The following is a 19,988-nucleotide window of genomic DNA, read 5'->3' on the forward strand; positions in this document are numbered from 1 at the left end:
TGGTTAGGCCAATCTTGGGGTTTGTTGGGGCACTAGGCGGTGGAGGATTTGCCTACATTGGTGGTGGTCTTCTTCTTTTGGGAGACTACTGTGGTAATGGATTGAAATCCAAAGATCTCTTTGCCCTCAGCAATTGAGCACTAAGTGCTCTTGTGCCAAGAAGCCTTGCCACTCCCCTAGTAATTTCAGCATTTGGTGATGCTATTTCCTCCCCTCCTACAGATTCAAGGGGAATGACGTCTTCATCTAAGTCCTTCATTACTCGTGAATTAGGTGGATTGATTCCTTCATTTGGATCCTCTACCAGAGATGATAATCCTTCACCCAACCTAATTTTGAACCGTGTGTCCATGAAAAGATCTTTTGAAATGTTGTTCTTCTAAAATGAGCATTTGGACCCACAATATTGACACTTGTGATGAAATTGATGGTAATAACAGATCTCTAGAAAACTTCAAGCCTCACTTGGACCATTCACTATTCCAAATAGAAGAAAGTTTTCCCTCTGTGTTTTCCAAACGATTTCCCATATATGCCGAATCACATCCATAGGCAAATGAGGAAACAGCTTCCTTAGAAGTACTTCTACGTAGGTTATATATTCCTATTCCTCGGTAACCTAGTTGCTAAATTCCTGGAGCCATTCATTCATCTTTTCATACTTGCATAGAATTGCTATAGCCATGTCTCCCTCGCATAGACAAAGCTACTAGGCATGCAAAACAACACGATCGCCAAAAGTGTTGAGGCTAAACTCAACCCCAAATAATCATTATACAGACATTTGACATCATAGGAAACAAGCTTCAAACACTTCCCAGACATCACCATCATCATTTCAAGTCACAAAGAGAAACACAAACCAATTGTCTTCATCACAATATACATAATTCAACATTACAGTATATCAAGAAATAGACTCTTGAAACATCAGACAAACCTACAAAACAACAAGACAATTGTAGAGACGCTAAGAATTCACTGTATATAATGTACGATTCAAGACGGTTACATCTATAATAAATAAGTTCCAAAATGCTATCGCTTCAAATCTCAAGTGAAAGACTAAGGTTCAAAGTATTTAAAAGAAACTATGTAAAACTCAAGTTTTTATAAGGGTGGCTCTAATACCATGTTGAAACATGAGTACCAAGCATACATGGCTATGGTGAAGATACCCTAGATACCCTAATCTTACATTAACCACAAGTGTTTAAACTAAGGTGGGTGGAGACTAATCAACAACATGATGAGATGAACTAATTACTTAACAGTAGAGAAAGTTTGGACTCAAATTGGGCTATAGTGAGACATGCATGGCTATGGGTTTCAAATACAAAGTTTCTACACATTCTCTCTCTACAAAAATGAGTTCATAGTGAAATTTTTTCAAGTCAAATCAAAAGTGAGTGGAGTTTGGACATTTGAAATCTACCTTTTGAGGCCTTTCCAATAGCATATAGCATGATGGACAATTTTTCATGATCAAGAAGTCCCAAATTTGGTAACATGCCACATCATCACCAAATTTGGAAACTTCTTGAATATGCGAAACTTCTCATCATGCTACATATCATTGAAAAGGTCTCGAAATGGAGATTCCAAATGTCAAATCTCCACTCATTTCTAAAATGATTTGTTAAAATGTCATCATAATCTCATTTTTGTAGAGAGAGAACGTGTAGAAATCCTTAAAGGACCCAATTTGAGTCTAAATTTTTTCTAATGTCTCGCTTGAATCAAGCACAATTAGGTTATAAGATCAAAACTTATACTCATAGAGATGCATGGGAGATGCTTGTCTACATTGCTTGAAAATGACCCTTTTTATATGAGGGTACACCTCTTACAAGTATGCTCATGTGGAATAATGCCCAAGTGTGACATGCTCTTAATCATGGTCCTCTACTCATACCTTGCTCTCAATGGCCGACAAATTTCAACACCTATCCTTGGTGCCATGATATTCAATCTACCGCAAGGTGGTTGGATGTGAATTAAAAAATATTCATCATTTTTTCTTGGTGCAACATGCTATTCAAGGTGGTGCAGTGTGGTGTTACAATATTTCATCACCCCCTAGGTGTAAGTTGCTACCCTTAGGTGATCATGCATGATAAAAATAGAAGACTAGCTCTACTCATTTGGTGACCTTTTGCAATCATGGGCTAAGCTGGTGAGGATTGTCGTTAAAGCTTTTAGTTCCAAAACAGATGCTCGCAGGAATCTTCACTTTTCTTGATGAAGTCTCCATGTAGTCAGCTTCATGGTTATTCAATACACATTCTTCTTCTTTGTGTCCATGTTTCTTGCAATGCCTTCATTTGGGCTTGTGTTTGAGTTTGCATTCACTTTTAAAGTGTCCCTTCTTTCTGTAGTGGTAGCATTCTTTTAGGCCCTTGTTGATGTAGAATGTTCGTTCACTTGTATTTTGCATACCATTATTTAGTTTCCCCTCTTTTTCAAGTAGTGATGAAATATGACCCTCAAATGTTGGTTCAAGTAAATTCTTTAAAGTGGTCACAAGAGCAACATATTCCTCTTTTTCAAGTAGTGATGAAATATGACCCTCAAATGTTGGTTCAAGTAAATTCTTTAAAGTGGTCACAAGAGCACCATATTCCTATGGAATGCTTTTTATAAGTATGGCAAGTGCATCCTTTTCACCTATCTTTGCATCAATGCCAACTAATTGGGTCATTATGCTTTTCATTTTACTTATGAATTGTCTTAGTTACTCATTAAATTCCATTTTTAAGCCATAAAATTCTATTTTCAAATGGATTTTCTTATTTGGTTGGAACCAATAATAAATTTAACTCTTCTCATGCTTGTTTTGTCGTCGGTTTTGAATCAATTTGATGAATAATATTGGTTACCAAGTGCAATCCAATTAATGATAGGGCTTGTTCATATTTCTAAATCCAATCCTTAGTTGGATTAGAGGGTGCATTCTCCTTAATTAATTTTCATAGCTTTTCGTGCATGAGAAGATAATTTATTTGGGTGGCCTAGGTTTGAAATCCTTCTCGAGAGAACTTCTCAACATTTGTGATAATGTTTGATGCCATTGCAATGGTTATACTAGATTTTGACTCTCGATAGTGTCTAATTGCTTACAAATTAACAATGTAATGGAATTTTAAGTTCACACACATGCAATGATGTGATTTGAATGCATGTGTGTGTTTATAAGTGTCAAATATCAATCCCACTTATGAGTTAAAAAATTACTTTTTGCTCTGGATGATTAATTAATTGTTAATTAATCCTTAATTATAGTGATTAGCAGGGTCGAATCGTCAAACATGCATGTTTACAAGTGTCAAATATCAATCCCACTTATGAGTTAAAACATTACTTTTTGCTCTGGATGATTAATTGATTGTTAATTAATCCTTAATTATAGTGATTAGCAAGGTTGATTCTTTGAGAATTCGATTGATAAAGAGAAAACGAGTTTTTATGGACCTTTTTCCATTACCCACTTTTTTAGCACACTACAGATGATACAATGAAGCAATCGGGGCAAGATTTGATGTGTAGGGTCCGTGGACAGTGACCAACACTCTCCTAAAAGAGATTTAATAAATTATAAGCAGATTAGGAGAAATGAATGAAAGACATGTTCCTGTGTTTTGTGCTATTGCGGGTTGAAATAGCAGCTGAATCGCACCAAATCGTGTGGTAAGATAGGCGCCTTAGTGTGCTAAGGGTGTCTCCAAGGGTTCTTTGACATTGGCTAAGTGAATAAGGAGACTCAAGCACTGATATTTGGAGATTGCACAAACCTGAACCTTGAGTCTGGTGCACCAACATCTTTAGAGGACTCATAAAACTTCCATGGCATGTAAGGAATTCAGTGATTGAGCTTCTCCTAAGACGAATGGCCTACTTTACCTAAAACAAGAAGCGTTGGTTTGCTGTGCATTTTTGGCAATTCTATACCTGCTGCCATGTGCTAGAGGTGATGAAGAGCAATGCCTAGGGAGTGGCAAGAGTCTCCTAAGAGGGTTTACCTAATGATGCTTTGTGCTAAGAGAATCAGCTATTGCAAGCTCAACCTTTCCTTGAGACCTAGTGAATAGGATGAAAATTAATGAGCTAATAACAGTGATTAAGGTGTATTTATTGGGATTACGCTATAAGGAGATGAAAGATATATCTTAATCCAAAGATTAGAGAGTCTATGGAGAGAGGGGAGGCTCTGACACCATGTTGAAACACGAGTACTAGGCATGCATTGGCTATGATGAAGATGCCCTAATCCTACATTAATCACAATGATTAGGTGTTTAAAATAAGGTGGGTGGGATTTTTTAATAGTCCCCTTGCCCTTGATTTGGAGGAGAGGCTTGAGAAAAAGATCTAGCTCAAATGTACCCTAGAACCCCAATTTAACTCTGAAACTAGCGTGTGGTTTTTAACTCAACACATATGATACAATGAAGCAAGCAGCTGAAGGTTTGATGTGTAGGGTCCTTGGACAATGGGCAACACTCTCCTAAAATTGATTTGATCAGTTGCAAGTAAATAAGGAGAAACAAGAAAAAGACATGTTCTTGTGTTTTGCACTGTTGCAAGCTATAGCGGGCTGAATTGCATCGAATTGTGTGGTGTAAAGAGGAATCATTGTGTGCCAAGGGTGCCTCCAAGAGCTCTTGGGCAATGGCTACGTGAATAAGGAGAATCAACCACTAATATTTGGAGCTTACATATACTTGAATCTCAATTTTCTCATCGTGTTAGCTCAAACTAACTCCAGTATCATGTTCAGAGATCTAAAAAACCCCCGATTAGACAATTGAGCATCCATCATGTCAATCAAGGTTTCAAGGGTGTTGTATTTTTCATAATTTATGTCTTCAAATTACATATCACAAACAAATCACTCTTTTACAGTGTATTTTCCCAATTCTTTGATTATGCTTCTTCATGCTTTTCATTAGACCTATGGTAGATCGATTCTCTTGCCTCAAATAGGAGCTTTAGAAGTTTCATCTTTTGTATTTAACTTAAAAACCAAACTTGGGTTTTTAGAAGTGAACTCACACTCCCAAATTGGCTAAAGGTGCAAGAAGGTTGTTAAAAAGGGATTTAAGAGCTATATTGAGTTGGTTTTTCTAAGGACTACGTGATTGGACTTAAATGTCGGGGTTCAGTATAAGAAAATGCTTGTGGCAATGTTCGATGATCAAAGCTAGCCTATTAATGTCAATATCATAATATAGTTTTAAAATACTTGAGATTCTTTTGTACGTTGAAATGTTAAATTATTATGCATGTATATTTTCATGATTTATGTAAAAAAGGTAACCTTTCCTTGAGATTTTGTATATTTTTAAGAGGACCTCTTGAGTTTCTATGCTAGGTTGTGAAGTTCAAGGTTGAACAATGCTCTGGCAAAAATCAATTGCTCGAACGTTATGTATGGCATGTAACATTGCAAACGAGTTGCCATATTACATTATCTTCTATCATCTTTCAAGACTCCATAGGTTTCTTTGAAAGCTTTGAGCATGTACCATGCATGTGGAGCTCGCTTAGAGGCATCTCCATAAGTATCGTTTGTCTCCTACATAAATCACTTCATCAGCACTCTTAGTGTAGAGAACATCAAATCCCACCTTTGAGGGTTTCTCCCTAGTCTATGAGAGTACTGAAACTCGAAGCCTTCACAGGGCAACAAAGTCCTTCAAACTTTCAAGAGAAGCCCTCGAAGAAGGCCACAATTGAAAAAAAAATCCGAAATTCACTAGGTCAAGCTAGTTTATAGCCTTCGAATTTCAAATTCAAGGTTAGGATAGGCCTTCGAATTTCAGCCTGGGTACTCTAGATAATCATGATGGCCGCCAAAGAGCCATCATGATTATCCAAAGAGCCAATGATGGGCGAAATCTCTAGATAATCATGATCAATGTTTAAACTACAAGTCATTAATAACGTCTAATGTAAGCAGCACAGGTCAATAACATTGTGGTACTCAGGATTATAGCATTATAATCTCTAAAATGTGCATCCATATTGAGGGTGTTTTTAAAGTATGTCATCCTTTGGAAAGTTGAGTACGTTGAGAATTAGATTCTACAAACCAAGCCTTAGAAAGGAAAAGAGAAAAATTAAACCAAGAAGCTTACCTTTCGAGCTGTCACACGGCACATATCCATTACTGTCTGTTGCTCAAGCTGGTTGAGCTCCTTCAAGCTTAGCGTTTCGATGTCTTCTCCTGATAAGCGTCTGTGTAGCAACCCATGTTTGAACATGTTGCTGATAAAGCTCAATTCTTGCTCATAAATAATGATTAAACATGCTGCTCAATTTTTATTGGTTGTGAAAAACAAAAACAGTACTCACTTGCTCATGGATTTTAGGCAATCCGATTGATGTTTAAGTCGGCCAACTTCATCAAGCTGCCAATACTGCCTATGTTAATCAAAGGTTCTTTTTAATGCAAGCTTCCATGAGCTAACAACCTCATTATAGCTGAGACACAAACAGGGGCCGATTTCTGAAAGAGACATGGATTGATATGCATGCATACGATAATTAGGCGTGCTTTATAGGTGATTAGAGGAATCAATCCAACGTTTATTCCACCAAATACAGGTGTGCACGTAATCTTACGTTCTTTTTCTCGATAGACTGGTTCTCGTTTTGCTGCATGTCGTTCAAGAATCCTCTTCATACTTTAACTCACAAAACAAACCGACTGTATTAGCTCACTTTTGCACTACAACACACACACCCCGGATCAAAGTAGCTTAAAAAGCATCAACCTCGCAACAAACTCAAATCCAGTGAACCTAAGGAAAGGATGACATCGGATTAATTTCACGAAATAAAACAAACGATTTAGCCAATATATAGAAATAAAAAAGAAGGGAAACTATAAAATTGATATAAGAAAAAATTGTTGTGAATCCTAGGTAGCATTCCCAATTACAAGCGATACTTTACTTTCCAATAACCAAAGCAATTATAATTGTTTAAGAGAAAAACGAATATACTGCGTTAGTGTAATAATGACAAATAAAGATTCAATTAATTGGTGAATCCACAGATCGGAGGACCATGGGCAGCTCCTGTTCGTTGTTCCTCCACTCATGTCGGTGTGTCGGTGTTTCATTGTCTCATGTTGTCTCAAAGATCCTAGCTCTAGGTGGATTCCGAGGAGTCTAGCTCACTTTCTTCTCTTTACACAGGCAGATTTTCCCTGTTTATCTCCTTGCCCACAGGGCAGATCTCTAAACCCCCTCTCCCTCTTGATACTGAAAGTGTGCATTTTTTCCAGAAATTACCACCCCTTAGATAGGTTTATGTATATACCAATACAGGGTTTAGGCTATTTCCGATACTTAATAAACATTAAAGTGCAATCCGACTCCATGAGAGTACTAAAGGGAGATTTGAACCCAGGACCTCATGAATGAGTGTCCGAAGCTTCAAATGTTATTCTAAGACAGCATGCAATCCTCTCTCTCTAATCTCTTCACAACATTACCCTCCATCACATTGGTGGATCAAGGTATGAAACAGGAAGAATTGATGATGAGAAGACCGGATCCAAGGAGAGATACATCTTACGGGCTATCCACATGAGCGATAGCTTAAACAAAAATGTTTGTGGAACCATCCATTTTGCTAGTAGTCACATCTTGTCACGCATAATATCCTTGAAACCTTTTGGTTTATGGAGTAAAGGAATCGGTAACTTAACCATTGAAAATACCTGCACAAGGTGCTCAAATTTACTCTAGATGTAATGAGAAACAATCTTTCGTTCATACGAATTGACTTATTAAGCTACATGGATATCAAAATCATAGGAACCTACCTTTTAGTAGGCAAGAAATAACTTGATCATATTAACTCCATATTCGTTAGAGTGATAGATTTAAAATGTACTTTTCAAGGGCTTTCTAGAATTATGTCACATATCTAAGGGGTTTTAACATAAGATACATAAGGATCACGACCACCCCCTTTTTTCTAGCAAGGAGATGATATGGCTCTTCTTAGAGGACCCTTTTTCAATTTGAATGTTTCCTAATGGATTTCCTTGTTGTACATGAGAAACGTCTTGTTTTAGAGATGATAAGTGGTAGCTACAAGGTTGTTATGTCAAGGTGCATGCATGAGGAACCTCCTCTTAGAGGGCCCTTTTTGAGTTCAAATTCTTCCTAATGGTTTTCTCTTGTACATGAGGAACCTCTTGTTTTAGAGATAATAAGTGGTATTTAGAGGTTTATTACACCTAGGCGCATGCAATTAGTTAGGTGAATGTGTATGTATGTAAAGCATAAGTGACGTATCGTGTGTAAAGCATGTGTGTAAAGATACCTAAACATGAGAAACTCTTGGACTTATTAAATTTTCAATCTCACATCATGCGAGACATTGGATAGTGGTAGTTAATATGATGGGTAACGCCTAAGGAGGAGTTTTAAAATTTTACTTTTGAGAGGGGTGATCCCGTACATACACTCTCAAGTTTTTTGTTTTCCACATGCTCGACATCATGAAACTAAATATTATGTGGTTAGCTTTGTGATTTACTATATTCTTATATGTACTTGATTAATCTTGTAATTGATGGGAAACCCAATACTTTTATAGGTAGATTATGGATAGACATGGAGAATCTAACAGAGTTGTGTCCACTAGCATGAAGCAAAGGCTAAAATGAAAGACTTAATGAAAGAAGAAGAAGAGGTAAATACTAGACGTGTTCCTAATCATTCATGCAATTACAACTTTGGTGACAAGCTCATTCAAAGTTATAAGGTGAAACTAGACTTGAGCCATAAAATAGCTCATTTCACTTACCAATGGATAAATACATCACTTGTGACCAAGCTTGTAAGTTAATCAAGAAAGCATCTCCATATACACTTATAGCTGGGAATTTGTATCGACGAGGCAAAGATGACATCTTGAGACTATGCATTCTAGAGAAACCCATTTCATAAATGAGGTATTGAAATTCTTGTTGGATGAGTTTATGGGGTGATCCATGATGAATCATCATGTTATTATCTAAAAGGAAATAGACAAGCTAAAATCACCCATAAGGTCCTTTGTTCATTCTTAACCAAGGCTGTAAAGGAATCATGTTGAGATTAGGCATTTAAACTTCTTGCTACTCTTTGGGCTTATCAAACGGCATACAAGACAGCTAATGGCAACCCATATGGTCTTGATGATATAAGTCCAAATAAATTACTAATCCCCACCTTGTGGGCAACAAAAGATGAAAATCTTGCGGCTCACAACCTTTTAGAACCATTAATTACATTGGAGAAGTTGGATGAAGCATGACTATATGCGATGATTGAAATGTGGACATAGAAATACCGATGAAAGTGTTGGGTTGATGCCAATATTAAAAACGTAAGTTCCACGTGGGTGATTTAGTGTTGATGTATAACATCAAAAAGAGAAATAAGAAACTTAAGCTTCGAGAACTCTCCAAGAGTGGTGCAATTCAATTCAAAACGTCAGATAGAATTCCTATGGAGACCTTCATGAATGGTAGTAAACTCCATCAATCTTTTTGGACTTTACAAAATTCTAGAACTCTCCAAGAGTGGTGCAATTCAATTCAAAACGTCAGATAGAATTCCTATGGAGACCTTCATGAATGGTAGTAAACTCCATCAATCTTTTGGACCATTAATAGAGGAACAACTTAAAAGCATACATGCCTCCCAAGAAAAACGGAAACTAAAAAGAGAAATGCAAAAAAAAAACTATCAAGGAAGTTAAAGAATGCGAGAAAAAAATCAAATGCAAATGTCAAGTGTTGCAGGTCATGTGTTTTGGTAATCAAAGATAAGGAGGAAGAGTAGGAATTAAAGCCAACTGGCTATGGTTATACTTGACCATGAGCCACACATTCCTCATCAATTAGGATTACTAGATTGTGGCACAAGTTACAATCTTATGTCCTATGAATCGTGAGCATTTCTAGGCAAACCCAAACTAGCTCCTATGATTTCTCAAGTACATGTTGTGAATAATTGCTTAGTAAATTTTGTTGGCATGTGCAAAATGGTATTTTCAATTGTTGACATATCTTTTGAAGGAAAATTGTTTGTTATACCTTCTTCATCACTATCTGAGGAGGTGCTGCTAGGGAAAAATTGGATGGGACATCACTGATGTACCATTGACTGGGACGCAAGGACGAAAACTTAAAAAATTTCTAATCAATAAATCAATGTTCTTATTATGGAAGATGAATAAATTAACTTGCTTGATGAGAACTCCCTCCTTGCATTACCTTGATCCACAATTTTTGCACCCCATGATCTAAGAGGGGAGAGTCCTAACCAAGTCAATCCGTCTACTTGTATCTAACAACAAAGGTTGATTCCATTAAACGACATAACATTCAAAAGCCAAGCCACAAAACGGAGACAACTGATAGAACAATCACAAGCCCAAGACTCTCAATCATGGATAACTAAAAGGCTTTTGGAAGCCTAAAAATGTCCCCTAGGTATAAATATTTGGATTCCTAAATCTACAATACATGGCCACCATTGTCCACTAGCTCAACCAACTCACAAAAAACACAACGCTCATGCACAAATCATGACAATAATAACCAAAAAAAAAGACATACACTGTGTCTCAAACATACTGAAAGCCGCTGCGGAGGCCTGGTCCCAAAAGGTCCCAATAGCGCATAAAAAAGACAGGCGTCGATCCATCCTCCCTTGGGCAACTATGGCACGGCAGGACCCTCAAGGCCTCAGCAAGCTCAACCTCTGAAAGAGGATCACCCAGAACTGTACGCATACGATCTGTGACCCTCCGCTGCACATGGACCCACACAGTCTGTCTACAAGCATCCTGAGCCTCAGTGGCTGGCTCCGCTGAAAGCACGTCTCTATAGAACCCAGTGGCAATGGCTTCGATCTCCCCGGACTCAGTAGCTACCGATCCGTCCGGCCTCCCAAGCTGACGGACTCTTGCTCAAGCATGGTAGGGTCCAGTGATCTCAAAAAACTCCCCAGTCACTCTATCACCAAGCTGTGTCCAGTGAGAGGCCTGGCGACGATAATAAAACTCATGTCTCTGCTCCTCTGCCTCTCTAACCTCCTCGCATGCCTGGCTCAGCTGGGACGCCACCCACTCACATGCAAGCTGCTGCTGCTGAAGGCGCTGAAGGAAGGTTGCGTCTCAGCCGATGCTCCTGCTCCCGAGTCTCTCTTAGCCATGTCAAAGCTGCAGAGTGCAGAAAAGAGCTAAGCTCGATGAGTCCCTGGGCACACTGGCCTGCTGCATCCTAGTCAGAGCATTGACTATCATGCCAGATCCTCTCAATGTCCTCAGCAAGACTAGGATCTGTAAGTACCCTCTCTGGGATCCTCAACTGCAGGCTGGGCTCCCGTGTCCGCTCCTCAAATGTAAAAATAACTGGCGCATGGTCTGAAAATGAGGTGCCAGCGAGAATGCCAACGGATCCCCCTCGCTCCCCTAACCAGTCGCCCACATAAAAGCGACCAATCCGTGATAGATTAGTCCCTCCCTGCTGGCAATCCGACCGAGAGAAACTAAGACTGTCCTGAGAGCGGGAGAAGGCCCCATGCTGCCATGCATCAGTGATCCTCAGTGACATGCAAAATTGCTCCCAAGCTGCAAGCTCCGTGCCATGCACTGTAACATGACTACCTCCCACCCTATCGACTGGGTCCTCAAGCTTGTTGAAGTCTCTCCCGACACACCAATGTGCGGCCTCTGGCAATGCATCCGTAACTTGGGTCCAGAACTCTACTCTGGCACTAGCATGGTTGGGCAGGTAGACATTAAGCACGCCCAAGAGCTCATCATGCATCCTCAGAATGACATACCGTGCTCTACCAGGCAGCACAGGGAGCAGATGGGATGGCAGGAGAGGGGGGAACGTGCAGACAACGCGAGCAGGAGGGGAGCGTGATCTTCAGCGAGCCACAATATTATAAAAGTGTTCTCATAGGTCGAAGTTATGGACTACAAGAGATGTTTACTTTGGCTCTTCACATGGCTTCGTTTCCGATTATGATGGCACTTGCTACTACACTTGATCTGGAGGTGCATCATCTCGATGTTTGGCCTACGTTTTTACATGGTGATCTCTCAAAAGAGATTCATATATATAGTGCAACCATCCTTCCATCTTTCAATACATCATCCTAGTTACGTTTGCAGGTTACATCGTTCCCTTTGTGATCTAAAACAGTCCCCATTGTCTTTGATATCATTGTTTTCATAAGTTTATGGTCTCTCATGGGTACACAAGATTGTCCATAGATAGGATATTGATTGTTGCTCTATATGTTGCTGATATACAATTAGTAGGTTCCAACCTCTCCGACTACCTTATCATCCTCCTCCATTGACCACAATTTAAGCATTTCAGGGTCTACAAAAGCTCTACATGAGGGATTCTTGCACAAGCCATCCCATTTCCATACTTCCCTACATGCAAGCTCTTTGACGAACAAACCTTTTCAGCATCTTCATGAACCTCTCCAAAAAGAACATCCAACATGAATGGACGACCCCTGCCATAGCCACCTCACAACATGAACTAGGAGATGCATTTGTATGGTTAAGATGTTGGTCGGGAGAAACTTCTCGACTAATGTAATTGCTTCTATGGCATTTAAGCAAGCTACTTACAAAGTGTCTTTTCTTATCTCCTTCAATGAAATCCAATGGACCACAGTGCCAATCTTGTATATTGTATCCCTTATGTTGTTGATAAGGTAACCTTTTATAACCACACGCAAGAAAAAATGTAAGAACTTGTGCTAATCACGTGAGTTTAAGCCAGAGAGCTTGTTATCCTTTGTAAATGCCCCCTTTACGTAGTGCATTCATCTAGTGGAAAATATACCATTTTTCTTTCATATAATAATCTTTCATCGTCGAAACATATGTCAGAGATATGTTAGTAAAAACGTCAATAATATCATCCGTAATAGTATGGACACATATTTGGACGCATATACTAACGCTTTTACCAGTGTATCTTCTGACCCTTTTATCGATGTCTATTCGACAATATTGCCAATGTATGTTCAAACACTGAAAAATAACAAAGCCGAAAAGTGGACTCTATTTTGCTCATTTTTGGCTTCTTCTCTTCCATGCGCAGTGAGTAAATCTTGCTTCCTTCCTAATTTGCATGTCCCCTCTTTCTCTCCTACATCCCTACACTCTCCTACTCTAACATCTTGCTTCCTTTTTAATTTTTGACAAATCAAATATTCTAATCTCTTTTTTTAATTTTTTTTCATAGATTTTTTTAACCGCCTTCCATCCGGTGAGCTTTTGGTTTTTCTCTCTGTTACATCTCTGCACTCTCCTATGTTTTCATCTTTCTTACTTTCATGTTTTCTTATTTTTGAGGGTTTTTATTGTGTTCTAATTTTTTGTTTTTTGTTCTTTTTACAGATTGTATATCACTACTATCTACCCCTAATCTCTGAAAGATAATCCTCTTTTTTCTCTCCTTAATCTCTTCATATTATTTTGATTTTTTGCTTTTAAAATGAAGTTTATTAGTGTGTTGATTATTCTTAATCATAACTTTCATATCCATACACATATATAGATGGAGGACCATACATATAGCCCAAAAAAGACCCCCATCATTACCTCCCAACCAATTGTCCCACCTACTCCACGCGTCATGAGCTCTGACCAATTTTGAGCTTTCATTGCACAAGCCACCATTGAGCAAGCAACCATGGCTAGATCCTATTTCAACCATGGCAAGCTAGGTGCAGGCCCATCATCCAGTACCACAAGTGTCACACCTACACCCACCCATACCATCCCCTACTCAAACTCCCCCACCCTCGGGCCGTTCCTCCAACCACCGCCACGGTACGCGTCCTAAAGGTAATGGTGGTTGTTGTGGTGATGGTAGTGCCACAAATGCATTTACCCCTCCACGAGAGCGTCCACCTATATAGAGTGATCGATACCCGCATCTCATCACGTCAATCTAGTCAATGTTTAAGTAGTAGCCCTCTCCCTAATGCAAATCAACACCTTACATAGTGTGGGAAGGGAAGGTGGTACTTGATGATGTTTGTCTCAGGAGATGCGTAGTGGTGTGAGGAAACTATGCAAAATAGTATTTACCCACAACACTAACTAGATTCTTCCACCTTCCATCAAAGAAGAAAACAAGGATTTGCAATAAACTCAAGAGCGAGTTCAAGCCTGCCCTAAGTAGCGAAGAGGAAGTACCCAACAAGTGGATCTACGATCTCATAAGAGATTGTATGAAACAAAAGAGGTTTTATGTCACCCACGCGATGAAAATGGGGAATAAAAGCCTTGGTTCATTGACTAAGAGACATTGGATGAGGAGGTCAGGAAGCACGCCAAAAATCCTCAATGATACTTGAAACGGGAGGGAGTAATGACAAAGCAACTAGAGAGCGTGGAAAGCTTGCATTTTATGAGTACTTTGTAAGTATCCATGCTTTTTGTAGCCTCTTGTTTGTATGCCAATTAGTGTATCGTAGACTATTTTTATTTATGTTTTGTTTTCATGTATGTAGGGGAGGGTGGTTGGACAGTAGGCTACTGAGCTAGAGGAATGTTATACACACAAGCATGTCACTTATGCCTTGCATAAGCGCATTGAGCATAACGGCAAAAATATAGATTGGAATGTTGTGGTTTCGGTAAGTACGTTGTACCATATGCGAGTTTTAAGTTTTTGGTAAGATTGTATATACTAATTGATGGGTATTGCATTTTTTTGCAGAGAGCAATACCTGAGCTTCCTCGTTGGACAGGATGTCGCAAATTAGACACCTTTTAGCTAGTATAGCTTTAGTGTTGTATAGATCTTTTTGGTTTTGAAATTGTACAAATCTTTCTTGCACCCCTTTTGGGCATATATAGGTCGCTCGCATATGGGACGATTTTTTAATATATTTGGACTCGTATAAGTATACATATCATACAGTTTCTATCAATGTCTCATTGTCGTTTGACACCAAGTAATTTATTTAGATGCTCAACTTGATTTTGTACATCTTTATTTATGGTGATAACTTAAGTGTGTTAAATTTCAATCGAATCCAGCTTTTTCTTCAAATCTTTAGCAAATGGTGTATTCAAGTGTATCCAGGTATATAATTATGTGTATGATTCATTATTTTAAAAAAAACTTACCTACATCCGTCGATAATGCTCTACATCTGTCGATAAAGGCATCGATAATACTCTACGTTCGTCGCGGTAATATCATCGGTATCTGTCACTAAAAGCATTAAAATATGTGTGGACATACACTGTTTTTGCAATAGAAGTAGGTACTCATATTTAGACAGGCATACCGACAGATAGATGCAGGTTCCCACGTATATACCAACTTTTATAAAGACATGTATTCCGACATTGCTACCAACTTTTTCTTAGCGATATTTTTTTCGATGCGAGTATCGACGCTCATGGGTTTTAAAGTGCAAGTGTTTTACATTGAAAAAAACATTGATATTTTATTGTCCTGTAGTAGTGATGCTTTGGAGGTATCGAGTCTATTAATATTTCATGCAATAGGTACATTATGCAAAAGGAGGGAGTATGTGACTCATGCACCGTCCATTAGGGTGTGAATTATAGGTAAGGAAAGTACGAAACCAACACCATGTGCGTCATCCATTAGGGTGTGAATTATAGGTCATTTCTTGGAAAATACGAAACCAACACCATGTGCATCATCCATTAGCGTGTGAATTAGATGCCACTTCTTGGAAAGTGAGCAAGCAACACCACATTATGGATGTGCTTCTAAACTTGTGGTCTTGTTGTGAACCATACAATCCATGTTTGTAAACATGCACACAATCATCCCAAGCCCATAAGAGGACAACATTGACGCACTACATGAATCTCCTCAAGCTCTTTAAATACTTTTCTCTCATATAAAGTGCTCTTTTGAGCACAATATGCACTTTGACATACTACTTCCAAGTAATGGCTTTCATGACTCCGACCGTATCACAACCTTTTGTCCTTGTCAAAGGTCAAAGTCCAATTTTCAAATTTCTTGCACATTTTCGAAATCGGGTGAAGTTACACAATCCAAGTGTTAACTTCTCCCTTACCAATCCTATCAAAATAGTAATTCCAGACAATCTTAGTCAAGTTAAAAAATTAGAATTTTTAAGATTATTATTTATTGATAATTGTAAAATTATTCAATGAGCATAACTGCTCGTAACGCACCCGTTTGGGTGAGGAACCTTCGTTTAAATCTAGCCCTATTAGAGAACCAATCAATATATCCGGCAAGTTCCTCTAATCTGCACACAACAAGTAAGCGGTGTTTTAATCAAAACACAATAATTGTTGATTTTCTTCATGGTATCAGTTGAAAACGAGAATCAACGCTCCTAACCAAAACAATAAAAATATAACTAATTAATCTTGCACCTAGAAGCACTCATCTGGATAGTGACTGAACATGGCATAAGAAAATCAAATGTCTTCTTTGACTCGTACATACAATATTGATAAATTAACTGATAGAAATTATCACGTTTGAAAATCACAATTAAAGATCTACTAGAGAAAACATACATGAGGTATGGTTGATGGAACCGCAACCGCCAATCGTGATGATCATCTAGTGTGGGCCAAAAAAAATATAAATGCCAAGGCGGAGATACTCCTACACTTCGGCAACAAGCAGGTCCAACAAGTACGGACCCTTGTGAATGTTAAAGCCATCTAGGACAGATTGAAAGCCATGTATGAGCACAACGATATTGCAACACAAGTGGCTAATTTCAAGAAATTAATTACTTTCATCTTGGCAAAAGACCAAGATTTCCTTCAATTTTTGGACCGATGGCAAATCATTCTAGATGAGACCATCATTTCTTGCCTTGTCTTGGCCAATAATGTGCAAGTTGCTTTACTCTTGGCCACCTTGGCTAGGTCTTGGAGACCTTGCATCAATACAAAAATGTTCATAGCAAATCTTATTGTCACACATCTTGTCGCAAGCATCACTCAAGAAAATGTGATGTGCGAAACACCACCAATACTCCCACACCATTCACTCCTTCATTGGCTATGGTTACCACTGTTCATAAAAAAAGGCAAAAAGCAATTTTGTCCATCTTCATATAAACCACAAAGGCCTTTCCGTTCTCTTTCATGTCCCCGTCCTCGTGGTTCCTTTCAATTTGTTGACCCTTTTTGTACATACTATAATAAACCTGGCCACACTAGCCATGATTGCTAGCATAAGGGCAAATTTGGTGATCGTTATAAGGGTCAGAGAGGGGCCTATGAAAATTATGCCTCTAGATCCGAAGCCTCTACGAATATGATGATGAAGAGCCTATTCAAGCCTATACTTCCACCATGAGCCCCTCCGGAGGAAGCGAGACCTCGTGGATCATTGATACAGGGGAGACTCATCATGCAACCTTTAATAAGGATTGGCTATCTCATATCAATCTCTTAGTGAACCATTAAAAGTTCATTAAGGTGATGACATTTAAGACAAGCCATAGGACATGGAACCGTTAGCATAATCCTACCTAATAATACACACATTCAAGTAGACAAAGTCTATTATGCTCTTGGCTTTACTAACTTAATTTCTATTTAAACTGCCACTACAAAAGGTACCAACATAGATGTCTATCATACTTATTGTCTACTTCAACATGTATTACCATATCGGGTTTTGTCCTCAAAGTAGAGTTCCCTAAGCAAGGTCGTCTATACATCCTTATAGATGACTATACTCGATTTACCATTGTAACCTTGGTACTACCATTAAAACTAGCAATGATGTGCATGAGGTCTTCCTCAAAATCCGCCTTTACTAGGTTTCTCATAGGTCGAAGTTTTTTTTCCCGAGAAAAGATCCTTTCATTAGTTATATAAAAATGCCCGTAGAGCTACAAAAGATCCTCTCCTGCTCACACGAAAAACAAAGCAGTGAACAAAGCAAGGTAGCCCGAGAGACTCTTTTTTTTTCCGAGAAAAGATCCTTTCATTAGTTATATAAAAATGCCCGTAGAGCTACAAAAGATCCTCTCCTGCTCACACGAAAAACAAAGCAGTGAACAAAGCAAGGTGGCCCGGGAGACTCTCCCTAGGTGCTGAAAAGTACAAGTATCAGTACACAGAACTGAGGGCTAAATCATACAATAGGAGGGGGAAGAGCCAAATAGGTGGCCTGTAATGCCAACGGGGGGGGGACTCCGCATGAAGGGTATAGAAGGGTCCGCTGCGCCAGGTGGTGTGAAAGGCCTGGTGCCACAAGATCGCCTCATCCGAGTCGCGGATGCGGTCATACTATCCTCGTAGGGTGTGGATCAACTCCTGCCAAATCCCCCGTACAGTCTCTGCTGGTGGCTCCAGTCTCCCCTCAAAGGCCGTGAAACACCGAGCCCTCCAGGTGAACCAGATGGTGAGGCTACTGAGGAGCTCCCATCGTAGATCCCTCTCCTGTGTCCAGCTGGCGGACGAGAAATCCGGTGAAGAAACAAGGCGAGGCTGGCCCCTAATGAATCTGATGGCCTGGCTGTCCTGTTCTGTCTCATAGCCCATAGCAGGCCCTGACGAAGTCGACCAAGCAGCGGCACCCCATGTATACATACCCTCTAGAGAGAGGGGGGCCATAATACGTAGCATCCGCAGCCAAATCTGCTGCGCCTAAGGGCAATTCCATAGGCAATTTCTCTGTGTCTCCATAGGGTGGCCGCATCGGATGCAGGCCGCCGGAAGACCACTGTAGACAAGCCAGGTGCCAACTACTGAGCCCCTGTGTGGTGGGTGACCAGCCACTGGAAAGTCGAGATCCTGCGGGCCTATCGACTAGCCCAGAGCCGGGCCCAAAAATCCTCCAAGAACCCCTGTGAGTCCCTATAGCCGCCAGTGCCCTGCAGCAACTGGAGAGACCATCCTCCTCGCCGTCAAAACTGCAGCAACTGGAGAGACCATCCTCCTCGCCGTCAAAATATGCTATCCTAGCCGAACAGTATACTGGAAAAAGGTGATCTCAGTGGCCTCAAGGGATGCATAAGGATCATGCCACTCGTACTCACCAGGGTCCCACTGTTAGCCGGGCCAAGGGACGCACGACATATGCCCAAATGCACCAATCCGGGAGCACATCTGTAGGGTCTGGGTCAATATGCCACTTCCGAGAAGCGGTGGCCACTACCCGTATCCTCTGAAAGGTGCACTCTGCAACCAAAGGCGGCTCTGCCTCCACTCTCTAAAGTCTGCCCTCATCCTGAATCTCATAGTAGAGGCATCTGCCATCCTCAGTACAAGCTCTGACAGCAATCAAGATCTCCAACTATGTAAAGGCTCCCATCCACCGTGGGGCCACTAGCTCGAGAGGCGTGAACCACTCCTCTGTGAGTGCCTCCTAAATGTCATCCCTCATAATCAACCCCCCTCTGAGGTGACTCAACCTCTCCACCTGGATCTCCTCTGGGAGACTACAAAAGGCCTGCTAGTCTCCAAAGCTACGTATTGGGCCTGCCGGTCGCCAAAGGTCCCTAGGCTAGACGAGGCCGAGAACCCAGCATATGACCCTGCTCTGTGCCAACCGCTGGGCTCTAGATGAGCAGCTGTCTAGCCCACTCCTCAACACAAGAAGGAGGTCTCTGAGAGAGCCCCGATCTCAGCAACTCCCAAGCTCTCAGGATGCTCAAAGCAAATCTGTCCTCCCATCCTCTACTGAGGCCTGTCCTCATCTCTATGAAGATCCATCGAATCTCTGGTGCCCAAGTGCCCCTCCTGGGGGAGCTCGAGCCTGCAAACCACTCTAAAAGCAGCTCTTTCCAAGGCTCAGTGCCTGGAAGTAGCCCCCAAACAATAAGCTTCCCCAATAAGGCTCTACTCTGGTCGACTGGATCTATAATGCCCAAGCCTCCTTGGGCCAGCAGAAGTGTAATAACTGCCCAAGCAACCTTTGCCCGAGCTGGTTGACCGTC

General features: G+C 40.3%; 3 protein-coding genes across 4 annotated transcripts in view; all 3 read right to left on the bottom strand.

Moving 5' to 3' along the window:
* The window catches only part of LOC147624331 (MADS-box transcription factor 23-like), a 266,297-nt gene that overhangs the window by 236,086 nt on the left and 10,223 nt on the right, over positions 1–19,988 (bottom strand). The gene's annotated exons all lie outside the window — the stretch shown is intronic.
* LOC147624332 (MADS-box transcription factor 23-like) overlaps positions 1–19,988 on the bottom strand; it is a 337,401-nt gene that overhangs the window by 13,799 nt on the left and 303,614 nt on the right. Inside the window, exons 3-4 of the mRNA XM_086819317.1 lie at positions 6,355–6,410; positions 6,138–6,237 (exon numbers count right to left, since the gene is read on the bottom strand). Coding sequence (XP_086675443.1) covers positions 6,138–6,237; positions 6,355–6,410 — 156 coding nt within the window. The remainder of the gene's footprint in view (positions 1–6,137; positions 6,238–6,354; positions 6,411–19,988) is intronic.
* On the bottom strand, positions 6,696–16,120 carry LOC147624333 (uncharacterized). Its single transcript, XM_086819319.1, has one exon. The coding sequence runs from the start codon at positions 11,840–11,842 to the stop codon at positions 11,294–11,296; it is 549 nt and encodes a 182-aa protein (XP_086675445.1). The 5' UTR covers positions 11,843–16,120; the 3' UTR covers positions 6,696–11,293.

This window comes from Cibotium barometz, chromosome 25 (assembly GCF_041138505.1).
Source record: "Cibotium barometz isolate CiBa-2024 chromosome 25, ASM4113850v1, whole genome shotgun sequence".
Taxonomy (NCBI): Eukaryota; Viridiplantae; Streptophyta; class Polypodiopsida; order Cyatheales; family Cibotiaceae; genus Cibotium; species Cibotium barometz.